This window comes from Lepidochelys kempii, chromosome 6, assembly GCF_965140285.1.
Source record: "Lepidochelys kempii isolate rLepKem1 chromosome 6, rLepKem1.hap1, whole genome shotgun sequence".
Taxonomy (NCBI): domain Eukaryota; kingdom Metazoa; phylum Chordata; order Testudines; family Cheloniidae; genus Lepidochelys; species Lepidochelys kempii.
The window spans coordinates 65,507,433-65,535,143 of record NC_136385.1 but is presented as its reverse complement, the minus strand read 5'-3'; the positions used below and the strand labels follow the sequence as shown (position 1 = coordinate 65,535,143).

At 41.8% G+C, this 27,711-nt stretch overlaps 1 protein-coding gene across 1 annotated transcript in view; it reads left to right on the top strand.

Annotated features, from left to right (window-relative positions):
- The window catches only part of DCAF5 (DDB1 and CUL4 associated factor 5), a 111,635-nt gene extending 92,786 nt beyond the window's left edge, over nt 1–18,849 (top strand). The window contains exons 8-9 of the mRNA XM_073348451.2: nt 8,118–8,245; nt 15,307–18,849. Coding sequence (XP_073204552.2) covers nt 8,118–8,245; nt 15,307–17,124 — 1,946 coding nt within the window. The 3' untranslated portion in view covers nt 17,125–18,849. The remainder of the gene's footprint in view (nt 1–8,117; nt 8,246–15,306) is intronic.
- Nucleotides 18,850–27,711: the final 8,862 nt, after the last annotated feature.

Sequence of the window (27,711 nt, the reverse complement as noted above, 5' to 3'; positions counted from 1 at the left end):
GGAGGTTTTTTGGGGGGGGCGGGAAGTGATCTAATCCCATGGGAATGTACTCTGAAACACTTTAAATTTAAAAAGTCTGTTGTGTCTCACACAACTGGTGATTGATATAAATCCATTTTCCCTGGTTTGAATCCACCTCAGGTTACCAAAACTTGTCCATATTGCACAAACTACCACCTCAACTATCATTAACAAGCCCTTGTTGGCTTTCTTGGGAGAGAAGGCAAATCCTGAGTGGGCTGCAAAGGCAGATGCTGTTCAGAGAGGACATCCTCCAGAATGGAGGCATTGTTGGGCAGCTTGTACTGCTGTATCCAATAGAAGTTGCAGCATCCAGGACTGTCATTCTAGGTCCTTTCACCAGCATTAAAATAATTTTAATACATATTTTCAAAAGTGAGGATAACACTGAGAACAGAAAGGGAAGAGAAACATAAATACCCAACAATTACCATTTTGGTTGCCCCAGAATTCAGTCTCCTGTCTTTTTCTCTTCATTGTGCTGAATTCTTTGGCAACCACTGTGTATGCCTGTAATATGTCCATTTGCATTAATGCTTAGGGTCTTTGGCACTTCCACATCCAAGAAAAATAATTTATTTTCCACCTTATAACTTCACAAGATTTGTTCTTTTAACTTCAGGAAGAGCATTCTGAAAAGTTGTTAATTTTTATGGTGCCAACAATGTGCTAAGAGAACTGTATAGCTAAAAGCATATATAACTTTTTTGAGAACTATATAGCTAAAAGCACCAGCAGACGGTGTTTCTCCTGACAGAAGAGAAGAGTGAATGTAAAGGGTGTGTGTTGCTTTTCCAAATTGTTTCCAGTTTATTTCAGTAATAACTCTTTCCTTGGCTGCTTGTTCTGCTCCACCAGTGTAACAAGAGGCTAGTGTAGATGAGGTGCCGACAGCTTTTAGCAACAAAGAATCCTGAGGTAGATGCAGCCTTGAATCTAGACAGTGATTTTTACTGTAACTTTTTTAAATCATATGTTCTTGCTGGCAAGTGATGCTGGAGTTTCCCAATGAAGTTGACAGTAAGAAGCAAACACCAATTCCTTGGTACTGAAATCAAATTCCATTGTGCGATAGAAAGTTCACTTTCTAGCATATCTTCATTTATAGGCCTGGCCCTTCCCCTAGGGGCTAGGAAGTGATTTCAGCGACTTAACCACTTAAAATGAAAATTGCTAATTGCATTGGTGAAGAATGCTGAGCTGGATCATTTAGGGTGGGACTTACTTGAAACATCCCAAGGGGAAAAGTAAAAAAAAATTTATCATCAAATTGTCCAGCCCACCTACATTCCAGTCACACTAATCAGTAAAAAATAACCCTGTTAATGTTGTTTGCCTGTTTCACAAGAGCTGTTCCCAAGAGATACTTATAACTCGTGCTAGATCCATGTTATCCCCTGCAACTTCCTGAAATGTGTAGAAATCCTGAATAATTGGCCATAAAATTTGTTGGAGGGAGAAGCTGATCTTATATAGCATCATACTCCCCCTTCCCATCCCAGGTACAGCAAATGCAATTTAGATGGTCTGGTATTCTAGTGAGGGTGGAGGGGCTGCTCCACATGACAATCCCCCTGGAAAACCCATTAGGAAATATCCTGAGGAATTAACCTTGATTGTCAGCGTTCGTTCCTTCAAGTCCTCCTCTGCACCTGCAGACTGTCAAGCATGTGGTTTGTTGTGGGTTGGTTGTTCAAAGAGTGATCGGGAGCCTCCAGCGCCAACATCCCAGAGGAAACTCTTCTCCCATGGCAGGGCACAGTATTGCACAGGGACTGACCCTCTGTGCAGAAGCCTCCACTCTCTATAGATGTTTCAGTCTGAGATTTCCCTGTGGATTTCAAAACCTCTCCAGGCCTCCACTTTGTCCGCATTATAGACTATTAAATCCCACTCTCTAGAAGAGATAGAATAGAAACCCCAGTTTTTTGCTTAACTTCCCTTTGCGTAGTATTTTGGTTTGGGGTTGTTTTGGTTTTTTTTGTTTGTTATACACACAAGGGTCTGGTCCATGCTGTGTGTATCTGGTTTGTTTTTTATTTGTGTGTGTGTGTGTGTGCTTGTTCTTTGCAAATGGGAAGCCATGTATTTTTAAAACTAGAAACAGAGGTGTTTGCTAACATACAAAGAGCCAGTCTGTGCCTGTCCCCTTCATGGGTGCACAAGGGAGTGGGGAGAAGGAAGAATTTAGGATGTTTTACCTGGACTTCTCTTCTCCCCCCTTGCAGGAAATATGTCTAATCTCATTACCTGTGTCCTACTTATTCTTGGGGAGGAGTTCAGGCAAGGCTATGGTCCTTCCTTACTATCACCATTCCCCACACCACATGACTCCTGAAGATACAATCCCTCCATGGATTCCCCCTAGCATTATACAACTCAAATACAGGGCTGTGCCCTAAAGGCACAAAGTGGCCCAGAGTATTATTAATGGAAAAACAAATTAATTTAAATTGGCTTGCTACTGCAGTGCCATGTATTACAGATTAATGGTGTTCTGTGGCAAACTGGCAGCAGCTGTGAACATCTGGCCCTTCTCGCTAGTTTTCAGCACTTTGAATAATTCACAAGGCTTGTATGAAGTTACATGTTTGTCTCTGGAATGTCACTCTACCTTATATGAATGAGTGGATTTTTTTTTTTTTTTTTTTTTTTAAAGTTTTAGACGGAAAAGACTTTGTTAGGTCACTCAGTTTGTCCTCAAGAGGCCAGTGGAGGATTGTTCCCTGCAGTAAGTTCTCCAGAGCCTTGTCCAATTTTAAACTATTTGAGTAATGGGGCTTCCATTACTTTTCAGACTATTCCACATTTTAGTAGACTTCCAACACTAGGTCATTTTTCCAGCTAATCAGACAATCTGTTACTTATGTTCATCCCATTACACCTGAGTAACTCCTCTCCATTCTAGATTGTTATAGGTTCCTCAGTGATACTTCTGGTTGTGTGGTCCAAAAATCTTAATTCCTTCCCAATACTATGTGGCATTTCAAACTCCTATCTAATTTGTGGGTACTACCACCTGTAGCTCTTGGTTGGCATTACTGCTTTCCAAGTATATCTCTTCCCTTCAATATGTTTAACAGCATTTCCTGAATGTATTGGCATGCATGTTTCTATGTGTAATCTCACTTTGGTATTTCATGCCCTGTCTGTGGTGTTTCTGTCCAAACTGATATTTGCAGCACTGCATAATTTATTATCAGTGGATTTTATTTCCCTACTGTTAAATCCCTTCTTCCAGATAATTCGTACAGATTATAAAAACAGGCCTAATTCCAACTCCTTTGTTGTGTTGTTAGACACCTACTAGATTCACATTGCAGGTTAGCATTACCTTTTGTCTACAACTAGAGTCCAGACATATTTCATAAAATATTATTGCGTTAGCCATTTAAAAAACATCTAGGAAATTGAAGATATTTAAATACAACTATAATTAGCCTGTAGAATTTTTTTTGTTCAGATTTGTAATCCAGGGTCTCTAGCATAGAGAAATTAACTCAGTGCTAGAAGAATTAAACTCTGCTATAATAATGTAAAATTAAACCAAGCTGGTTAGTCCATTTTCCATTGCCTTCTGCTGAATGTAATCTGAAATACCCAGCTTTGTCTCATAAACCCTGTGCTTGCACCACTCTCAGAAATGAGTCCAATATGTTGGGACACTATAGCTACTAGGTGCTATGGTAATACAAATAATAATAATTAATCATAATTAAACATTTCTTCCTTTGGAGCAGCTAGTTTTGGAGCATACAAAAGGAGACCTATTATGGACTCTAGTTTTGAGTAACATGTAGGAGGAGGTAGAAGTAGATCAAAAAGTAGCTACCAGCCCTGTTGAGCCACTGAGTAACAGTGACAACAGTACAACTAAACTTACAGTCTTCATGGGAAGGATCCTATAAAAAGCAAGTTAAACTTTTTGATTCTAAACTTTCAGAAAGGAGGATTTAAAAAAAATAAGGAAGCTAATCAAAAACACCCTCAAGTCAAAAGTGTGGAAATTAAATCATCAGACTCAAAATAGAAGCAGTTTATATGTATACTATAATTACACAAGAATATTGAAATTACCGTGCAGAGTCAGTCACAGAAGGTCTGCATACCCTTGAACAAAAAAGAAATAAGGGCAGCAAGGGGGAAAAAAAAATCTGTGTAGTCAAATGGCATAATACAAGAGGTTATTCTGGCCAAACGGTTGTCCTCCATAAAACAGAAGTCCAGTCCAAGTGAAGCCAACAGAAAGAAGCAAACTATGGCAAATAAAACTAAAGATGGAGTTAGGAATTCGAACCACTAATCACCAAAACCTCCCAAAATCTAAGTATACTAGAAGATGAAACCCTATTAGAATTGAGTCTGCCAGATCACTATGGAGTAAAAGGACTGATTAGAGCATTAGTACATTACAGTAAAGCTAAATAACTTGTTTGCATTAGCCTTCACCACTGTCAGAGACTGAGCTGTGTGAAAACAAAGTGCTGGAGCAAACTGACATATACGACACATAAATGGATGAGAATCGTGTTTATGGGTTTTGCCAGAAGCTTGGAATGGGTGACAGGGAATGGATTACTTGATTACCTGTTCTGTTCATTCCCTCTGGGGCACCTGGCATTGGCCACTGTCGGAAGACAGGATACTGGACTAGATGGACCTTTGGTCTGATGCAGTATAGCTATTCTTATGGGTTGAACTAAACCTTGCTATGAGTCCAGTGTAACTGCCACTTTACGTTCAAGATAAATGTAAAGAAGCCATTGGAATCAGGTGACTGAAACAGTTAAGTGGCCACTACCCCAAACACAGGCCCATGTCTATTGCCAAAATGAAGGCACATCGAAGGCCACTCAGGAATTTTGAATTATATGGGCAGGAGCTCAGCTAGGCATTGTTTGAGTAAGAGTGTGTACGTGAGATTGAAAAACAGAACAGTGACAGAAGCGGAGAGAAACCCAAGCAAAGAGTAACAGAAGTGCTGGTAATGTGGCCCTGAGGGAAAGCTAGAAAAGAGCTTTTTGGGCACAGAGTGCTGGCTGGAAAGGCAGGCTTAGAACAGCGAGCAAATGAACTGTCCCATTTGATTTCTCTTGTATTCAGAGAAATAGTACTTTATGTATATTTTTTTTGTAAATAAACAAAATTGCATCAAAGAAATACCCGACTCTCTCCAGTTTCTCACCCTAACTGGAACAACCTACAAGACCATGAATTTTTGGATAGCCCCATAAGTCACAAGAGGTAACAATCTCATCAGTAACATTTGGAGGGTATAAAAAGATTACTGTAAGAGATATAAACATTTGTGTTGGGAAGCATAAGCTTACCGTTAACTGATAGGGTTAGAATAACCTGCTCACGGGGAAATATTTCTGTAATTGTCCATTTTAGGCTTTCTTCCATCTTCCTCTGAAGCATTTGATACTGGCCACAGGATACTGGACTAGATTAGCTAGATGAGTCTGATCCAGCAAGTGGAGTCTCTGTTAGCTGAAATGATAAGGACTTCCAGTTTTGGAGCAGAATGACTGGAGATCCTTTCCCATTGCCACTGAATTTCTGAGTGGCCACACTTTGCAGCATAGTGACAGCTGTGAAGTTCTGGATGCCCATGTATTTAAGATCTTTTGCATTTACATGTTGTTCTCCATCCAGAGCTCTCAATATACTTTACAAATACTAATCTTCAGAATAACTCTGAGGTAAATAACTATTATAACCATATTACAGATGAGGAAGCTGAGGCTCATAGTGAAGTGACTTGCTCAAGGGCATGGAAGAAGCCTGTGACAAGCCTGGGAATAGAGCCCAAGGTGTCTGACTTGCAAGCCTGTGTTTTAACCGCAAGACCATCCTTCCTTTTCCCGTTTTACTTCTAGTGCCTGACTCTTAGGAGCATTCCTAATCCTCTGCAAAGCATTTCCCAATATCAGACCTGAATCTTGTACTACAGTGTGTTCAAGTAGCCAGTGTGTAGAATCAGTGAACGGTTTAAAGCTTGCCTTCTAGGCATCACTTGTACTGGAAACATTTACTGAGCAGCTTCTGCCTTTTTACTCCTAAGGCTTTTTTCTGGAATGTTTGTCCACCAAGCTAAGATAAGAACTTCAAGAAATGCACTTGGTGTAACCTTGCACAATTGGCCTGATGCATGCTAATGATTGACAGTTGTGATTTGGTTGGAAAGAATGCCATAGAAATAAGGCAAGTTGCATGAACGAATGTGATCATGAATGTCTAGCATGGACAATACCATGAAAAGGGTGAGGGTCATAACTGGTATTTTCTGTGGAGACTTGCCGAAATGAGTTGAAATGTCACCTTGTTCAATTTGGTGACTGCCCAAGAAGAGATGTAGGTGAGGAGAAAGAACTTTGCAAATTTCTCAGGTTACTAGAGGTCTTACCATTTTGTAAGTTTTGAAGGCTGTCTCTGTCTTGCTGTTTTGTTTTTTTAAAAATAATTTATGGCCTCTTTCTTTCATGCATACATCTCAAATGTGGTATGTTCATTCTAGTCCCAAAGTTAATTGTGTCTCACAGATTTAACATCCCTTCACTTTTACCATTGAAAAGTCCTTCTGCCAGAAATAAAGTACCATGAAACTGAAGTTATGGAAAGAGTTATTTACATAAATGGAATAAATCCTACATTTTAAATCAAGTAATTTTGTGTCCTTCTCATTCTGGGTTGTTCTTGTCACACATTGTGTCCCTCATTTATGCATTGCCAGATTGAGAGGTGAGCTTTCTGGGGTAGAGGAATAGAAATCAGCTGATGAAAGCTTTCACTAAGGGAGAATACATGTTCCATGCTATTCACGTAAGCTACAAAGGAAGGCTGCTATAAAAGCTGTATTTGAGATTGTTTGGTTTTGGTTCCCCCGCAGCCTGGCTGCCATTTAGTGTCAGTGCAGCTTTTCCTACAGAAAATGGCCATTTGATGGAAATTTCACTACTCTCCATTTCAGGAGAAAATGTTGCTAGTTAATTAGGACAACATAGGAATCGAACTACAGTACCATATTTGTTCTGAAGTAGCTCAAATATGGGGACAAAGGGGGAAAGAAACCTGATGAGCAGAGCCACTTAGGGGAAAAGGCAGTTCAGTTTAAACCTAACAAGCAAGCTGTGTATGTTGTGGGTTTGGGTTTTTTTGTTTTTTGGGGTTTTGGGGGGTGGTTTTTGGTTGGTTGGTTTGTTTGTTTTTTTAAGTTAGGATTGCTGCAGGCAGCATAGCTCAGTAAACCACGTTCAGCTTTCTAAAAGATGTATTTTGACCTCAGGAGTTATATTTTGATAGATCATTTTCCTTCCTCTGTAGTTGTTTTCATTTTTGACTTTTAAAGAACAGTGCTGTTTTTGCTCACATTCTTCATTATGACATTTCCTTATTTAAACATGCAAGTGCGTGTTCTCAAAACAATTATACTTACATATAAATACACTGAAGAATCAAATCTGTGAAAAGCTGTCATTGGGAACTAGACCTAATAAAATACAGAGAGCTTCTCACACTTAAATGTGAGTCACTAATGTAGGACCTTACAGGTACTACCATTGTTTTCTGGCACTCCCCTTTGTGTAGCCAGTGTGGATTACCTCCTTTGCCTCATGACAAGGAATCACACCCAGTGGAACAATGCTCTTTTGCTCCATTTCATTACCTGCAAATTATCTTGCAATCTTTACCACTGATAAAGGAAGGCACAATGATTGGTGAACCAATCTGTGAATTTATCTCTGCCTCAAACTTAGACTCTTGGTCTTCTGCTTCAAACAAGCCAGCTTCACTTGCAGTTCAATTAAATATGTTGCTGTTCTTTTATATGAGATGAATACGTTTATCACACTTATCCCAGAGTTCTAAAACTTCCCATATTTTTTATTTAGGAGGTTGAAGTGTGTAGTCTCCAAGGACAGATTTGCTGGAGGTATAGTCCTCAGTGAAGCAGCATTCTTTCTGTAGTAACTTTTATGTGGAGATTTGATATTCTATTTGTCAACCCAAGAGTTACAGAGTATAGTTAAGATGAATTGTTACATATAGTGTGCTCCAATTCATTTCCCTTCTTCTTTCTTCTGTTTAACTAGGTGGGATCGGCAGGGTTGTTAATGGTGCCTTTATGGTGTTGAAAGGTCATCGGTCAATTGTAAACCAGGTCCGGTTTAATCCCCATACCTACATGATTTGCTCCTCTGGTGTTGAAAAGATTATAAAGGTAAGAGAACAGTCATTGTCATAAATACATTTTTCCTTTTAAAAACTGATATTGAAACAGCACCTTAGTTTTGTTAATGACTCACCCACCCACCCCCGCCAAGGTTTGATGCCAAGAGGGCTAGCCCCTTTATCTGTCTGGCCCAAAACAGGGCGTGTGTCCCATGAGTTGTCATGACTTCACAGCAGGGGTTCTCATAGTATGGACTATGTTTTAATGTTTGTCTGTCTTATGGACACTCTCCCCTTCATAATACCCTGCCATTTGCAATCATATTCCTGTGGCAACAACAGCAATTGCATACATAGAAAAGTAACATTAGGAAAATGTCTGTGTGGGGGTTTCTTAGCTCTTTTTTTTTTTTAATATAATTTAATTTAGCATCTGGATACAGAACAACAGTTAGCACCACGTGATCTGCAGCCCTTAGCTGATCATCAGCAAGTGCTGCTGTTTGGCAGCAGTGTTCTGAAGGCAATGGCTCAAGTTGGCTAGCCTATCAAGTAGATATCATTTGTCTTTTACCCAACTCTTTAATTTGGGCCACATTTTTTTTCCATATATTTGAATCCATATTACACCAGTGCCATGTTCCTGATGTTTGATGTTGTCTCTACTTTTTTTAATAGCAGATTTTTTTCAGTTAAATATAGTGTTTTATTAGAGACTGGCAAAAGTCCAATTTTCAGTCTAAATCCCTTTGAATTTCAAATGGTGTGGGGGCATAGGGTCAGATCTGAATTTTGTGGATTTGAATCTTCCCCCATGGTTTGGTTCCTGCTTGGACCTGAAGAAAAAGGAACCTATTTTCCAGTTTTATTTGGAGCATATCTAAAGTCTCAAGAGAGTTTGGCCCGAACTGGCAGAAATGTCGTATGATCAGTTATCTCATATGATTTCTGACATTTTGGGCTGAAATTTCATGAGAACATCCTGGAAGGGTTCAGTACAACTGAACCTTAGCCTATATCCCACCCAGGTACTACCTCCTGGGTCCATTTCGAATTTTTCACAAAAGCGTATTAAGTGCTTGTACAATGACAACATGAATAAGTGGAGCTGTATAAGTTACCATATCTTTGTATGTATTCAAGAGGGGATGGACATTGCTAGATGTTAGAATTGTCTCTTCTCTGTAGTCTGCATTTAAAAATGTGTAGAATTTTCAGAAGGCCGGTGCCTATCAGAAACTACATGGAATGCAGAGGTATATCCTATTTTGCTATCAAGTACTTCTCTTGTGGGGGGGGCATAAGATAAGTTGGCTTCTGTTCCTGAGTTGTCCTAGGTGTTTGTACAGCACTTCCCATGCTTTGCATGCCACTGCAATGGAAATAAGTAATTCTGTTTCACTATTCCTGTTGACAGACCTAGACTGACCAAATTTCTAACCATGAAAACTGATCCTGCTTCAAACCATTTGCTGAATGGCTTTGTAACATTCTTGAGTGCAGGTGGCTGTAATGGCGGTTGTTTGAGTATAACTAAATGCTTTTAGTCAGTTACAAATTAACCTTTACCCTGCCAATAAATGTTTTAATAGTCTGCAAGTTGGGCATTGGGCCATGCTCCCAAGGATTTGGGCCACGTCTCATCCCTATCCGCTTCATTCACATTCCAACTATTAACAGCCTTTAGAATCTTATCCTAGTTCCACTTTCTTCTTCGTGTCTTTTTGTGACACTTTTTTTAGTTTTGCACCTCCACTCTCCTCCTCTTCTTTGTTTCCATTTTCATTTATATTCTCCTGAGAGACTTTTGTGTGTGTATTTAAAACAAAAGAAAATATCTGGATTGCATCATCCTAAATATGGATTTTGACAAAGTCTGTTGTATAGTCTTTAGAAGCGTATTGACTTTCAATTTCTAACAGACTGCCTGTTTCTATTTAAACGCAATTCTGCCAGAGGAATTTTTGGCTCTGTGAACTTAATTCATACAGTCTAAAGTCCCTCTTTTGGATTTGGGATATATTGACCCTTTACCCTGTGAATCCTTCCTGCATGACTGTGCTTAGTCTGTTGGATTAACCTTGGCATAAACACATCCCCTGTGTTGCTTTTGTGTACTCTTTTTTTTTTCCTCTTTGTCTAATGATTAAAAGCTTGATTCGGTTAAGTGTTCATTCTTAGGTTGTGTAACTCTTTCAAAGACCTCTCTGCTCCAGCGCTTCCTTTAAAAGACAATTTCTGTTGTCACAGTATGTGTGACGGAACTTACTTATCTGTTTTGAAAAAACTGAAGCCTTTAAGATCACAAGTTGGGGGGGGAAAAGTTTAGTAAAATCCAGGCAACTCCACACATGAAAAAGGCAGAACTTCTTGCCCTTTGGTTGTTGTACATCATCGGTCTGGCTCAGCTAATTATCCTTCTCATTTAGGGGCCAGCACGACTTGAGTTCAAGTCTGTTGCCAGCATTTGAGCTCATTTCCAGTGCTGAGGTCTGCAGTGCAGTACTGCATGTGAAGGTTGCTAACCTAGTAGAGGTACCATCTTACATGCAGCAGTTATCAAACTGATCTGCAGAGCAATTGCTCATCATGGAAAGTAGGTAGGTTACATGGTGCTGGTTGCTTCTCCTGGTTTCCAGTTCCTGTTACAAGTGTCCAGGCTCTTCATTGCAAAGAAAAGCCTGGTGGCCAATAAAAGCAGCTGCCTGTAAGAAGGTAAAGTCAATTTAGCTCCTTCTGCTAAGGGTCCATGCTATGTATTTGGATGAGAAGCTTCAGGAACTACCAGAGGGAATGATGTCCAGGAAAAAAGGCAGCCAGTTAGTCTGTCCGGGGAGAAGAGGAAGAAAAGGACCAGGTGGCAGAGATGCATGTGGAGGGCAGAAGCAGACCAAACAGGTGGATGGAAAAGATGAGAGTTTTTTATTGCGTTAAAGCCTCTCAAAAATGTATATCTTTTCCTATTGTGACTTTTTCATTTAAGTAATTGCTGTAGCTGCCCCAGGGATGTCATGATATTACAAGTGAGAGGGAAGATGTACAACTGACCTCTAAAACTGGTTTTCAAATCTTTCTTAAAAGCTCTTCCCTTCCCTTCACTACCACTCGAAAAAATCCTTGTTTTATATTTTTTTAAATGAAGATGTAAAGACAACCTTTCAGCTATTGACTAGTGTTCTATTTCCTCAGCTATAGGAGGTCTGTGATGAGTTAAAATGTGGATACAAGTAATTGTTTGGGTTTTAATTTTTAGACTAGCTTTACTAAATTTAGCACTTGTTAGCAGTGCCTTACTTCAATACCAACATCTAGGTATAATACAGACCAGCTATTTGAGATTCCCATGCACTTCTGCCAACACACTTGCTATTTTAGTGCTGGGTCCCAAATGAAGGCCAAATTAATCTCTGTCTTAACTCTAATAAAATCAGTGGTTTTACTCCAGGGGTGGCTTTGGCCTTTGATTTTTAAAATGAACCCACTTGACTGTATCTCATTGGCTTGGACTTTTGATGTTCACCAGACCTGAAAACATGGCACGTAAGAAGCTTTAAATTCAAATCTGGATGTTTATTTTGAGGGTATAGTTAAACCCAGAGTACTTCAGACAGCCCTGATTGAGCCCCATCATGCTCATTTTGCTCAGGATTAAAGTGTGTTTGAATCCATATTACCAGAGAGGAAGTGCTGGATGCATTACCCCCTGGGTATAGCTCTCTCTTTCCAAGTGCAGGTTTCTGAAGGGAGGACATAGTTTTGAAGAGTGTAGAAGTGAGTTAAGGTACTGGTTTCATAGCTGCTCTTTGCAGTTTTATTTAGAGTAACATCTTTCCTACAAACTGCAATCCTTTACAATTAAATGACAGAATGAAAAAATGGTCTGACACAGAGAGATGCAGATGAGGCACTCCCACCAGCACCTGTGAAACCAGAGAGGAGGTCTGTCAAGCTGGGCAGGGGATGCTGGGTGTACAGAGGGACTGTCCATAGGACACAAACTAAAGCGAGTCCAGGGAGAGTTTTAAAAATGAATGCCATTTTTGCATTAAATCCTAAAATGAATAGCAGCTTTGGTGTTTGAGAATGAGTGGTGATGTTCCACTTGTTTGAAAATTACCAGTGTGTCAAGTATAGGAAAATCTTTTCACCCTTGTTTCTGTGGTGACAAGCCAATGTCTACATGGCTATCTGCTGCTGCTTGGTAGGATAATCTGATGTAGTCAGGTGGCTCTAATTATTTTCACTTACATTAAGAACATAACTTTTTTTCAGTTATTTTGACATGGTATATAAATTATGTGCAGTACCTCATGGATTTTCCTGGATTATGACCTCTCCCCAAGTCTGAGACACTTGGGGCTGCATTTCTCTTCCTGTGAATAACAAAGGCAGCTCAGACTTGTAAGTAGAGCTCCAGTGCTCAATTACGCCCTTTGCATGATCATCCCAAGCTTCCTTGTCCCTGATCAAGCAGATAATTCTGCACTCAGCTATCTGTTGCCCTCCCAGGTTTTAAAACCAAAATTTGGGAGTAGTGTTTGTCTCCTCTCCTCTCCTCTTTCTACTGGGAGATGAATTCTTTTAGGGATTGTTACCTGCCAAGCTTATTATCTTCATTTGTTCCACATCCCTCAGTGTGGTAGTCACCCAGACAGGACAGGCTAAAGGCCAAGGCATTTTGTTTATGAAGAAACCCAGTTCAGGTTCCACAAGGGAAACTCTGCCCCAATTGCTCCTGAACCAGGAGAGATTCCTCCAGAGACACTTTCACAAGAGCAGGCCAGATCAGTTTTCTTTCACTGCTTGGGACCTAGTTCCTGTTCTTTACAGGCAGGCATATTTTGGGGGAAGAAATTCAAAAGTCCCTGTAATTCAAAAATTCAAAACTGTAGGGGTGTTTCATTACTGCGTAGCCATCTGGGCTCAGGGTGGAGCCCAAGTTCTGGGAGGTCCTAGAGAGCCCCAGATCCAGCCCAAGCCCAGAATTCTACACAGCAATGAAACAGTCCCACAGCCCAAGCCATGTGAACCAGAGTTGGCTGGCATGGACCAACTGCAGATTTGTTGAGTTTTTTTGCTGTGTAGACATACCCTCAGTCTCCCTGCTCCCAATTCCAATGGCCCTTGGCTGCAAGGAGCAGCAGCTCTGGGATGCTCCATTGCTCTGTTGCATGGGTGGCAAGTGAACCGCCGGCTGGGTTCCCTTGCACCCGAGGCTCCACCCCTTCCATGTTTCCCCCAGCCCCCCGCTGGAGCCCAGAGCCCTTTCACTGTGGCCACAGGCCTTGCCCCAGGAGGGAGGGCGGTGCAGCTCCAGCCCCAGAGCACTGGGAGAGAGGGGCGGCGCGGCCCCATCCCAGGAGTGCCAGGAGGTTTGTTGGCATGGCCTTGGGCCCCAGAGCGCCAGGAAGAAGGGCAGGTGGCACGGCCCAAGCCAGGGCTACCACATAGGGAGACTGGAGTCATGCAAAGCAGGAGGGGGAGGCCTGGTGGCAGAGTGTGGGCAGGGTCATGCCATTTGGGGAGGCACAGCCTCCCCCAGCCTATGACACCCGCCGCCCATGGCAGTCCAGTAGGCATGTGGTACAGGATGGAGCATGCTCAGTACAGATGGAATCGGCAGAGAATTTATCTGCCAAATTCTAACGAGTCTCCACTAAGCATTTACAAACTGAAATATTTCAAAGGCTCATAACTTGGCCAAATTTGGACACTTTTCACAGGAACAGCAAAAGGCACATCCCTAACACAGCCTCCCTCTTTGACAAATTTAAAATTCTTGCTAAGGATGTAGGTTCTCAAGTTTCTCCATGAAATCATTGTTGTAAACATTTTTTTTAACATGGGCAAAACCAGTATAGTTTTTCCTGTTCTTTCTGGGAAATGGCTCAACCACTTTTTCTATAACTTTTCCCAAAAAAACTTCAGTCTGAGGCAGACACCCAGCATGGAAACTTGCAGCCCAAACAATTAGTTTAGGAGCATTCTAAGGGACTGAAAATTGGGTCTTTGCAATGGCAGCACTGGGCAACTCTGAGTATAGGGGCTGCTACCAGCTCTGTCTACAATACATATATACATAATTATAATATTGGACTTATATTAATCATTAGCCAGGTGATAGTGGTTAGTGTCAGAGTCCAGATTAATGCTTTAGTCTTGTTGCTTCTCCATCTAGAAATAAAAGAAAGAGGTGAGAGGATCTAAGTATTGCATTAGCTAGTGCATCCTTAGATCCCGACAGAGAACTGGTATTCTGTTCTTTCATCAAGAAAACTTCTAGTAGCACTGGGCTCTGCACCAGTAGCATAGCCAAGACTGTTGACACTGACTGACTAAATTTCCCAACATCACTGCCCAGCTCCCCTTCAAAGTTAGCGTAAATAAGTATCTAAACATTCTTACTTCCCTCTCTTTCATGGGAATGCAGGAGTGGGGGATCTTTTTGACTAGATCTGCTGCAGTCCCTTGACATCAGGTGCATCGAGGGATGGGGAAGTCAATCTCTCACATAACCTTTTAATTCAGGACTGTTTAGCAGATGTACTAGTAATATCCAGCTTTTTACCTGCATGCATTGAGCATCCTGATCACTGAGCAGATATACATATAATATGCAACTGGATGAAATGTCATCGCACATCATTACAAGTGATCCTAGTTTCCTGGGAAACAAGTGCCTTCGTTATTGGTTAGACTGTACTGTAGGCAACAAAGTATTCTTACCCATAGTGAGAGAGCAACACCTATTTATACAAAAATAGAACACTGATGTTTGCAAGAAATATTATAGTCTGAAATACCGAAACTATTGGAGATTTGTGATGTGAGCTGCCAAGGGAGGAAAAATTCCTTTTAAAAAAAATCTGGAATTGGGTGAAAGGAACAGTTCTCCAAGTACTATAAGTTCTTGTTTGGGAGGCGGGGGACAGTGAAGTCTAAAACATGATCTTATATATCATAATCTTTGCATTTGTACTGCTGTAGTATTTGAAATGCTTTTAAATAGTATGTATTTTAAAATAGAGTGAGAGAGTGAGTGTGTGTGTGTGTGTGTGTATATATATATATATAATATGCAATGTATTCTTCTGTTTCACTCTTTTACAGATCTGGAGTCCTTATAAACAGCCTGACTGCACAGGAGATCTGGATGGTAGAATTGAGGATGATTCACGTTGCCTCTATACTCATGAAGAGTACATTAGTCTTGTGTTGAACAGTGGCAGTGGTCTGTCCCATGATTATGCCAACCAGTCTGTCCAGGAGGATCCACGAATGATGGCATTCTTTGACTCCCTCGTGCGTCGGGAGATTGAAGGCTGGAGTTCTGACTCCGACAGTGACCTTAGTGAAAGCACCATCTTGCAGCTCCATGCTGGAGTAAGTGAACGCTCCGGGTATAGCGAATCCGAATCCTCTGCCTCTCTGCATCACTCCCCACCGCAAATGGCAGAAGAATCAGATGAAACAGCCTATAACTTAGGGACCTTAAGATCAACAGAATCTCCGCCAGCGAGAGAAGATGTGGCTTCTCGTCAACAGAGGCTATCTGCACTTAGAAGATATCAGGATAAACGTCTCCTGGCTCTTTCCAATGAGTCTGATTCTGATGAGAATACCTGTGAGGCAGAACTGGACACAGACCTTTTCCCACGGCCAAGGTCCCCAAGTCCTGAAGAGAATGAATCTAGCAGTTCTAGCAGTAGTAGCAGCACAGATGATGAAGAGGAATTGAATGAAAGACGTGCATCGACACGTCAACGCAATGCATTAAGACGACGACAGAAAATGCAAAGGGAAGAGAGGACTAGTACAAATCCAGAAAATGTGAGCACCTACATAGGTGAGGATATCTATGATTACCCACAGATTAAAGTAGATGACCTTTCTTCTTCTCCAGCTTCTTCACCTGGAAGAAGTTCCACTAATATGGAGGTCCTCAAAGAAAGGGCCTCTCCTTGCTCAGATAGTGAATCAGTAGAGAGAAAGATTTACAAAGCTTACAAATGGCTTCAATATTCTTATATATCCTATTCCACTGGTAAAGATGGTGAATCCTCTCATGAAGAGGGGGAGAATGATGAGGGGAGACCAGGAACTAGTGGAAGACACAGTACAGCACCCTCATTAAATAAGGAAGATGCTGGTAACTTGAGTTTATTAGTTCCTCAAGGTGCCCAAGATATTTCTACTGAAAGCCACAGCAAAGAAACTTTAAAGGAATATGGTATGGTAGAAAACTCTAGTAATGGTCAAGATCACGAACGCGACAATCAGCGACGGATGGAGGATCAAGAAAGCACATCCCAAGACACCAGCAGTGGGTCTGCAGAACATTCTTTTGAGACTAAAAAGCTCAATGGAAAAGCAATCTGCAAAGGGCTAAGTAGTCGTACCGAAGAGCCATGCACTCAAACTGCAGGACTTCTAGTACAGAAAAACAGCCCGAAGTGTCAACCAGCATCAAGCCACCTCTCATTGGCTGTTTCCAAGGATTCACTCTCTGCTGCCGCCATCTGTAGTGGATCTGGTCATTACTCCAGAAACCAAACTGATGACAGTGAGGACAGAAACCTTGAGACATCCTGTGTAAATCACAATAATGGCCACTTACATCCTTGCCCTTCATACTTCAACAATGGACAGAGATTTGGAGAGCAGGAGACTGTAACCCAAGGACTACAATCACACTTAAATGCTGATAATGGCAACATTGTACAGACAGGTGTTACCTTGCACAAAGACTGTTGCCTGTCTGAAATGGACTCTAACAGTTACAGTGTGGGGACAAAAGAGGATATCAGCAACTTGCATCTGATAGACAGCGAGAGCTCTCAATCTCTTGGAGGACTGAAAAGGCACAGAGCAGAGTTTGAAGACACAGATTCAGAGAATTCTTCATCAGAAAAGAAGTTAAAAACATGATAAATCAAAACATCTGTTTAGCACACACTCTCTTGGGTGCGTGCTCGCTCTCTCCTTAAAAAAAGAAAAACAGGAAGTATTAAAGGCACCTAGAGCTGGGGTCTAAAATGTTGCATTTCTGACTCTCCATTCCATTCTTCAGTGAGTCTATTTTAGATTGCCTATGGCTCGTGCTGTATAAAAATCCAATCAACTCTCTGATAATGAGACTGAGTATAGTGTACCCATTCAAGGTTCTGTTAAAGTAAATCCTTATTAAGACAGTTGACTTATTCTTGTGTGAACGTGTGTTGTTTGTTCAGCCAGCCACCTAATATGACTGGTGTTAATGTAAGTAATCTGCTGAAAAGGAGTTTTTGCATATTGATAGTTGTTATACATTACAGGCTTTACGGTCTCATGAAGGATGATTGTTGAATTAGACCACACTGGTAGTGGTGTGTAGTGTGTTCTTTAAAGAAAAGGGGAGCAAATGGGAAAAAGCGCTCTGGCCCCGTATTCCACTTCAGAAAGTAAAGAAGTGTCAGACATGTTTTGAAAATATCCTCCTTGTTTATGTATGTGGAGATACTTCATAAAGCACTTACGTTGATGTACTTCAGTGAAGTAATTTTAATATGAATACAAAAGTGTAGGAAACAAGCCTCTTTCCAAAATCAACTTAGGCTGTTCCTCTGATACCTTTCTACTTTTTTTAAAAAAAAAAGTTAATACAGTTGCATCGTTATGCTGAGATATTGATGTTTGGTGTTAGAAGTGTGAATTGATGTAGACCCAACTCCAATCAAAGGCCATTAAAATGTGGCACAGAAAAAGACCCTTGAATATGCCTGGCATACTTTGGTTCATTGTCACTGGAGTGTGACCCTGAATGCAGGGATGTATAACAAAAGCATTACCTTCTGTGTGCGTACTTACAAGAGGCAATCCATCAAAGAAAGAGGGTGATTATTGTAGATTGGAGGGAGGGAAGGATGTATAATGTATCTGATACAACTTTTCAAGCCTTTCCAATTTTGCTGTTCATTTGTATCAGAATTGGTCTTATTCATCACACTAGAGAGCTTATGCAAATAGGCTGGTATTGGAGTACATGGTTGGTTTTTCCTCTGCCATGCTGCAATATTGAAATTGCAGCTGGACCTGTGGATTCCAGCTCAACAAGTATTTGTATGTATGAGCTATTTTCAGAGTAGTTGCCCCTAAATGTGGGTACGCTGAAACTTAGGAGGTGTCTTGTGTCAGAGAGGGGTGGCTTTGCAGCTTGTCGCTGTGAAGCTGGTCTATCATCCTGGAAGGATGGGTCATGTTGGCTGGGCCCTGTTTTTACTAGAGTGCAGTAGTCCAACAGCCCTGGCACGCTTGGTGTACTGGGGCAATGGTACTACTGCCCACACAATTAGATGAGAGGAATTTAGGGAGGAAAGAGAAAACTGTTACACAGGGAGTAAAAATTACTTGTTTGGTTCTGTTAGCATTGATAAAAGAAAAAAATGCTTCTGCTGAATCTAGTAGTTGCTAGAAAGTGCTAGCAAAGGCTGCCTGATTTTCAGGAATAAGGAACTGTGTCTGGGAAGCCATTTTTGCAATACCATTCTGTTCAGCTTGTGGTCCAGCACTGGTTTCAGAGTAACTGCCTCACAGATACACTTGCCTGGAGGACAGGTAAAATGCCCTGAAAAAAGAAAATGAAAGACAGAGAGAGCTTCTGAAAGGATGATGGAAGGAGAGAGGGAAGGAGAAGGGAGAAGAATGTGCTACTCTTGTGGGAACTGAAAAACCTTGATGAATTAGGAGGAGGGGAGAGCCATTATGTGCCATAGATGATTTCCTCTCTCCCGGTCAGGGTCAGCTTTTCTAAGGGAAAACTCTGATGGTGAATGATACAATATTTAACAAGCATGTAAGAAGATTGGAGGGGGGAAATGTTTTCAAAACAAGTATAAGTAGCATCAAGGAAGTGTTAATATTTTGCTATCTTACCAGTGGAAAAACATTTCTGTAATAGTGGGACTCAGATTGCTGTAATTGAGATGGCTTCTTAGAGTGTCTTTGTTTATACTTTGGAAAAAAAAAAAAAACTGTTGTAAATCCTGGTTTTGTAAGCCCAAATCTTAAGGTTGCAAAAGCAAAAAAATCTATCTTTTAAAGTTCATTAAATTGGAAACTTTTTTTTATCCTTTACAGTCACTTTTTCCCCCCTCCTGTGCATGTGCTATGAAATACTTGGAATTCCTGACCAAATACTCCGCTGAAAAGCATTACAATAAGCAAGGTCTTTTCTTAGAAAGTAACACACTAAGAATTCAAATTTATTTTCTTACTATAAACAGAAGAAAAGCTCCCCAGGGCTCAAAGTTCAGCTCTGTTTTATAACCTCAGGCGTGGGGACTCATTATGGCTTCCCCAAGATGTACACTCTCCAATGATTCCCTAACCATCACACTTTCAGCCCTTTATCTGAGCACCTGTGCTAGGGGAGGGGGGGAAGTAGGGCTGAGATTTAACCACTTGTTCACCAGAGATTAGATAGCATTGCTGTTCATTAGGACCACAGCTTCAAATCCAGTATGATCAGTTCAGCTCTCCATGCTTCCAAGAGGGATACATTTTAGTACCAGGACACTGCATCTCCTTGCCAAGACCCTTTTTAAAAAAAATCCAGGTCCTGTGTGCTCTGCATGGACATTAACAAATAAAACACTTTCTATCAGAGGCCAGTCTCTGAGCCTACATTGGTTTGCTGCATCCCTGACTTCTGCCCTGCACCCCAGAATTTTAGTGCTGGTCTGTGTATATGAGAGACCCGTTCAAAAGCATTTTATCCTATTTTTAGTGTAAAATGGAAAATCTTTATGAACATGTAACTTAAAACATTTTCATCTAAGGATTTTAAATCTTTTCTAATCAGCTCTAATTGTACTTGGGAATAAAAGGTGCTATATCAATATTTTTCTACCTTGTTAGCAACTACGACCCTTCACCTTTGCTATTCATTTAACTGCATTTTGTCCCCAAGAAACTTCATGGGGGATAGAAAAGAGGAATCCCCTTTTCTGTCTCCTCATAGTGTAATCTTCTTTAATGGGTTCACCTCCTGACACTCGTCTATGAATCCACAGGGTACATTTGCCATCTTCAGACTTCCCATTTCACAGCTTTAGTGCCAAAGCTAACCTAGTTGTCAAACTAACAAAAAGAAAAGTACCAATGAAGTTTAACTTTCTCTAAGGCCATGTCTACCAAATTTGGTTGATGCAAATTACATTTTCATAAAGCTGCTGCACTTACTCACCATGGAGTGCTTCTGTCGATGCATGGTGTGGTGCACCATGGGTTGGTATCCCCGTGTGCAGTTCACCACCATCCAGGGCACTGTATTTTGGGAAGTTTTGGCAAGGCCGAGTAGGGAAGAACGAGTTGTACCTGGGTGACTGGGAACAAGGAGTCAACTTCCCAGCATGCAACTTTCTCCATCCCCATAATATCATCCATATTCCATCATTTTCACATCTTTTTAAAAAAAACATGAACTCGTGCCGCCCTGCTCACAGTCTGCCATCTCTGATGGAAGCATGGAACTTGCACAGCTCTGCAATATGTTCATGAGTGATGCAAGCACAGGACTCATGATCCTCTGGTATTTACAGAGTCACATGAAGAACCAACTCAGGGGGAACATGATGATTTTGTGAAGGATAGATTGCTGTGGGATGCAGGCAAATTGAATTCAAGGTTCTTGGCGGCATTCACAGAGTAGCTTCTGGTGGTGGAGCGCTGCTTCTGGACCCAAGCACTGACTCGTGGAATTGCATCATACTACAGGTTTGGAACAACGAGCAGTGGCTGCAGAAATTTCAGATGTGCAAGGCTGTGTTCTTGGATCAGTGTACCGAGTTCACCCCTGAGAGCTGCACTGACAGTGAAAGAAGTAAGTGGTGATCGCATGGAGGAAATCTGCAACGAGAAATCATTTTAGAGTTGGAAAATCCACTGTGAGGGGCCATTGTCATGTAAATGTGCAGAGCCATTAATTGTCTTCTGCTACACAGGACTGTGGCTCTTGGCAATGGGTTCCCAAACTGTGGTGGAGTGATAGATGGTATGCATATTCCTAATTTGGCACCAACCCACGTCGCCCCAGAGTACAGCACTAAAAGGCCTATTTTTCTATGGCTATTCAAGCATTGATGGATCACCAGAGATGCTTCACCAACAATAATGGTGACTGGTCTGGGAAGATACATGATAATGTCACATTTAAGAACACAGGACTGTTCAGAAAGCTACAAGCAGGGACTTTCTTTCCGAACCAGTGGATTATCATTGGTGATGTTGAAATGCTGATAGTGATCCTGGGGGACCCAGCCTATCCCTGGCTCCTCTGGCTCATGATGCTGAACATTAGCCACCTCAGCAGCACCAAGGAAAGATTCAACTACTGGCTCTGCAGGTGTAGAATGATTGTTGAATGCTCTTTTGGTAGATTGAAGGGATGCTGGCGTTGTTTACTCACAAGATTGGATATCGGTGAAAAAAAACATCCCAATAGTTATAATTGCCTGCGGTGTCCTGCATAATATCTGTAAAGCAAAGGGGGAAAAGTTGCCGTGGCTGTCTGCTGAGACAGACTGACTCAAGGACTATCAGAAGAGCTCAACACAGAGCTATATGACTCAGGGATGCCCTGAAAGATCACTGTAACAGTGAGCCACAGTAATGCATTGTGGTGGACTGTACTCTACCTGGCCCTACAGTTTTGGGGCCTGTTAAGAATTGTGCAGTGCTAGGTGTATATGTTTAAATAAAACACTGACAGTGCCCCTATTAATTTTGTGGTGCTTGCTGTATATTTGATTATTACTCTTTTTTTGGTCACTGATCCTGAGAGTTGTCACACTATACAATAGCAAATAAGTGGGTGCTTTCAGTACCGCTAGGTATTCTGCAGTATATGTTGAGAACTCCAAAGATTATTTTCCAAAAAATAGAAACCACTACAAAAAAAAAAAGGTTCTGTGCAAGTTAAAAGCAAATACATTAAAAACTAGTGGAACAGAACTTAAAGGGAAAGAACATTCACATAAATTTTGGCTACATATACAGCAACAGTGGCTCTCATAGGTCAGCATATGTGAAGTTCTGGTTGTTCTTTCTGTCTGGTTGTCATTTCTGTCCTTTGGTATGGTATAGTAGGGGTAGGAATGCGGTCCCTGAAACCATCTGGAATGTTGGGGGCGGGGCAAGATACAGGGAGGTGCTAAAATGGAGTCGTCCAAGCTGTGATTGTTGAACCAGTAAGTCCGCAAGAGTCTGCAGCATCTGGTTTTGCTGCTGGAGAAGCCCCATTATGTCCTGGTGCATCTCCCTTTCCTTTTTCTGCTGGGACTCCTGGGCCTTTCGCCTGTCTGCTTTTTCCTTCTCTATACAGTATGCAGTATTCATCCTCCAGGACTTCTGCTCATGGTCTGATGCAGCACTGGCTTGAAGGATCTCACTGAACATGTCATCCCAAGTCTTCTTCTTTCTCCGCTCAGGTGTTCTGTGGGAGTGGAGGGGAAACCCCTTAAGGCTGCAACAGCAGCAACTCCAAATAGAACAAACATACTGTTGTCAGTATAGTCAAATCAGAACATGAAACTTAAGATTCAGATTTCCTTGCTCCCTGATAGTTTTAAACAAGCCCTGCTTATTGCCATGTTTGCTTTGGCATGCTTGTGCACAGCACCACTCACAGCACCAGCCAGAATGAGTATTGCCCACAAGGGAAATGAGGAGGGAATTGCTGAGTTGCATGAAACTGAGCAGGAGGCAATGGCAATGAATGCTGGCACCAGACAGGTGATTTTAGATGTTGTCTCCTGAGGGTAACAAAGACACAGAGCACAGCTGCTGCTGGTGTTCCAAAGCTGCCCAGGCCTGAATGCCACTAGCATGTTTACTACAATGTTTCTGCCATAGCTATTGCCGACTGACACGGGAAAGTATTCTACCATGGATGAAGAAATAAGGCGGCCATCCCTAGAAACCTTTGGAAGGGAAATGCAGATCACTACCATGAACGTTTTTCATCAAGAGGAGTCAGGAGGATTCAAGGGACACCTCCGTATATGTAAACTGCGTTGTGGGACAGCTGCTGGGAGGACAAACGCAGTGTCTACACTCTCAGTGCATCGACCTCAGTATATTGACCATGGCTCACTGCTGCATGGGGAGGTGGGTTACTGCATTGCTGCAAGGGGGTGCTTACGTCGGTGGGAGACAAATTTAAGTGTAGATACACATACAACTAGGTCAGTGCAAGGCAGCTTACGTCTATCTAACTTTGTAGTGTAGACCAGGTCTCGGTCAAACAGGGATAAGCACTACAAAAGCAGCCTCACTGGTTTGGGGACCTTCTTTCATTTCCACAAGTGGGCCTTAAGGGTCATCAAGCAAAATTCTGTGGCTGTTTTCCCACTCCAAGGGAAGAGATTCAGAGTGTGGAGAACTTGGAGAAGCCCTTTTTCAAGGACAATGACTTGTGGGGAGTTTCTTCTAAGCCAATAATGAGTTGTGGAAGCTGTTCAGCTTTCTGCAACGGCGGTTTTTCAGACACAGCATGCACAGATGCATATACCTACCTCCAGAAGCCAGCGGCATGGATTTTGACTGCAGATTTAGCAAATGGGCAAGGCATTTGTTAATTCCAGGATATCTTGATGATGTGTGTAATTGGGGGGCCGGGTGTGTGAATGGAGAAATTTCAGATGAGATTCCCAAGTTATTTCAGAGTCAGTTTTTCCCAAAATACAGTGTATGGGTGGAAAGTATGTTTCCTGAAATCTCGCATTCCTTACTACTTTAAACCTGGCTTTTCTGCCTATTCGTAAGCCACATTACTTGATAACTAGGAAGACACTGTTCATAAATTTAAGGAAATGTATTTAAAATACTCTAGATCCCATCACAAGATTTTGTCGGTTAAGGATACTATCTGAGTGTGATTCTGGACACCCTACAGTCATGGGCTTAAACCTTGTTTTCTTACAAAAGTTGGTATAATGTATATATAGAAAACTTTTATTCATCACGACCATCAAAAGTTAATGCTGCCCCCTCCCATGAAGATCTTTGAAACTTTTTTTTTATTTTTGCATGGCCTAGTTATAGCACTTCACTTGCCATCAAGAAAGGGACAGGTATTTGAGTTTCTTTGCTAGATTAATATTCTGCCTGTTAATGGTTCTCCAACTCTATCGGCAGTCAGCCTCATCAGAGGGAGACCCTTATGTTCGCCAACCTTTCCTCCCAGGCTCCCAATTTTCCATTTACTGAGTCTCAAAATGTTTCCTTTTTTGCAGAACATGCAGGGTACTTATAGATTGCTGTGGATAATCTTAGCATAATAATTGAATTGCCAAAGGTAGTCTTTGGAGAACTTTTTTGGTTGTTGTTTTTCCCCAAGCCTGCTGTAATACAGTTATAACTTTTGCATGTGCAAAATGCACACCCACGTCCCTGTGGAGTGTTTAAAATGGGGACCCAGGTGGACATGCAATGGTGGTCCCACAATTCACACAATAGGAAAGGTGTGTTGGGTTTTAAAGAATGGAAATCATATGTTTCTCTAACTAGTCACAAGTGTTCCTCTCACAAGCACACTTAGTCTATGTCTACACTACAGCCTATGCCAGCAAAACTTACGTCGCTCACGGGTATGAATATTCCATCCCACTGAGCGACATAAGTTACAATGATATAAGCGCTCGTGTGTACTGTGCTATGTCAGCAGGACAGCTTCTGCCGCTGACACAGCTTCTGCCACTCGCAGAGGTGGGTTTATTTATGCCAATGGGAGAGCTCTCTCCCGTCCACATCGAGCGTCTTCACCAGATGCACTGCAGCGGCATCAGTACAGCTGGGCTGCTGCAGCACTGTATGTATAGACATACCCTTAGATTCAGATAATGCCTGAGGTTCTGGCCATTCCAGATCCTATGATGCTTTTTCAAAGGGTTATGGTATTACCCTCAGCATCCTGGGTAAGTACCAGGATGGACAATTTCCTCCTCTATTGGAGTGGGAAACTAATGGAGTGACAGCCTTCAGTTTTGGGTTGTTTTTGGTTTTTTTCCCCCTGTGCTATGGTAAGTATCAATGTTAATTTTATTTCACCATAGAATTGTGTAAGAAGGGGCAGCTGTATCTCCCCTTCACACATCTGTGTTGCATGTTCTTTTAAAAAAGCAAAAAAGATGGGGGGCAGGACCCACGTATCTGATCAAAGGGCATGGGACGTGATCTGACGCATCAGAATATTTTCTGTGCTAGAGGCAATTTAAAATGCAGATTAATGACCCAAATTGGGAGGCTTATAAAATGGATATGTTTGTAGATCAACAGAGATAACATACTAAAAAAAACTATGAGAATAACAACTGTGCATAGGCTGGCCACTTTTGTAATAAGTAATGTAACTGTCTGTATTTTTTCCTGTTCCTAAACATCTGGGGCAAAGTTTGCCCCAAAAGTGGACTTCACGCAAGGGCTAAATACAAATAGTCACTTGGAGTGTGAAAGCCATTCTCTCTGTTTGTTTACAAATGCTCTTGCACAGCTAATCACAGAATCAAGCATGGGCACAGTTTGCATGTTATTGCAGAGGTATGTTAATATGGACATGGTCACCCTGAAAGTGGTCTGGTTAAGTGTAAAGAACAAAAACCCAACTAATCACATCCTCTATTGGAACCCCCTTTATGCGCTCTGTGTATAGGTGAGCACAAGCTCTTCAGCTCAGCAGTAGAAGAACATGCATGCAATAGCTGAGTTCCAGCCATCCAACCATAAGTTGCTATAATGTCCTCGCTTCTGTGATGTCCTGTGGTACCAAATAGCATCCTCAACAAGCCGCCTGTCCCAAGCGCAAACCACACTTAGGTTACTCTACATGCTGCATAAATCTGTCACTACTTTTGTGAGCAGGTTTGAGCTGTTCTTTGTTTATTGTTTTGCAAAACACCCAATGAAACTAAGCATGTACAAACTATGTTTGTAGGTATGTGGAGTCAATTAGTGCAGATATACCTGCGTATTCCTACAAGTATGTATGCATAAATATTTTCTCATTTAGTGAGTGAACAGGCTCTCAAATGCTAGATTCTGCCTTCTGCCATTGTGCAGGCCTCACAGAAGTCATTCATCCATAAGCAAACTTACTTCTGAGATCATGTTGCTATGGTTTAAAGGTCTGCAGGATTTCACTTTACAAATCAAAGCTGTTTACTGGCTTGTAGCAGAATTAACATCTGAAAGCACTGACTCTTATGTATGTATACACTTTGCATTCCAGGAACTTGAAGATGACCAAACCATGTGTTTTGTGGGCAAATTTTGTGTGTTAAATTTCCTTCAACTCCCAGAACTAAGATTTTCTGGGCCAAATTCTGCCCTTGGAAACCAGAAAAGTGACTTCAAGGAAACAGTATTTGGCCTTTAAATGCTGAGTTTCAGCCCAAGGAGCATTTTTATGGCTGAATTCTGAAATGTAGATTTACAATGGAGACGCTGAAACAATTTGAACTGCAGTCGTCTAAATGGAATAGTAACTAAGTGGGGCAAGGGGTGAAGGAAGCAATTTAATCTTTGAGAAATATTTCAAGTACATTCTGGTTTTAAACACTTAAAAGCTCCTCTGCTAGCTCTGAATCCAAATTTAAACCTCTAATTTTGTCCATATGTGAATATGGTATGAGAACTGGCATTTCTATCTTGACACCATCACTAGGTATGTGCTAGCCATGGCCTCTGAAGACCTTTTTCACATGCTTTCAGTAATGTCTCTGCAGAAGTCACTGTTGCATTTAGCAATGTCTCCGAGGTAGGGTGTACTAGCTCTTGAGGGACAGTCTGGGCCTTATGGCCAAAACAGCCCAGGGACAGAAACAGAAACAGGAAAGGGAAGCTGAGCAAGAGCGAGTGTCCGGATCCTAACAGGCAGTTGGGACCAGTGGTCAGATCAGGGTCAAACCTGAAGCTGGGACTAGTGGAGGAGTCCATAGTTCACTTCCATGCCAGGGTCAATACCAAGGGGCAGAGCCCAAGCAGGTTTCAGGGTCTGGGTCAGCAGGGGAGGGAATTACAAATCAAGCCAAGGCCAAAGTCAAATGTTCAGGAGCAGGAATGATCATGACAGCTCCAGGAGCTCCATGCTGTTGCTTGGACACTTTCTGGAATGCCCCTTGGGTTTATATAGGGCAGGGAGCCAATCAGGAGCCATGCAGCTGCTGCCTGACAGACCCTTTGAGGTGGGACTTCCCAAGGTTTGTGTCCACAGCATGTTGTCAGCAGTGGAGTGCCACTGTGTTATCACTGCTGCTGAGTGGCACCATGGAGATGCCAGCTTGCCTGGCAGAAGGAACCAAAAGCTACCTATGCTGCTGTGGGTTGCAGGTGACTAGTGTGATCTGGGCCTTTAAAAAATTTTCTGATTTTAAGTTTGGTTGCTTTGACTCAAGGCTCTGAGGTAAGAGCATTATCAGCTGGGTTAAGCTGCTCCTTCCCAGACTGGATGCCTGAGAGAGAGGGAGAAAGTCAGCCAACCTA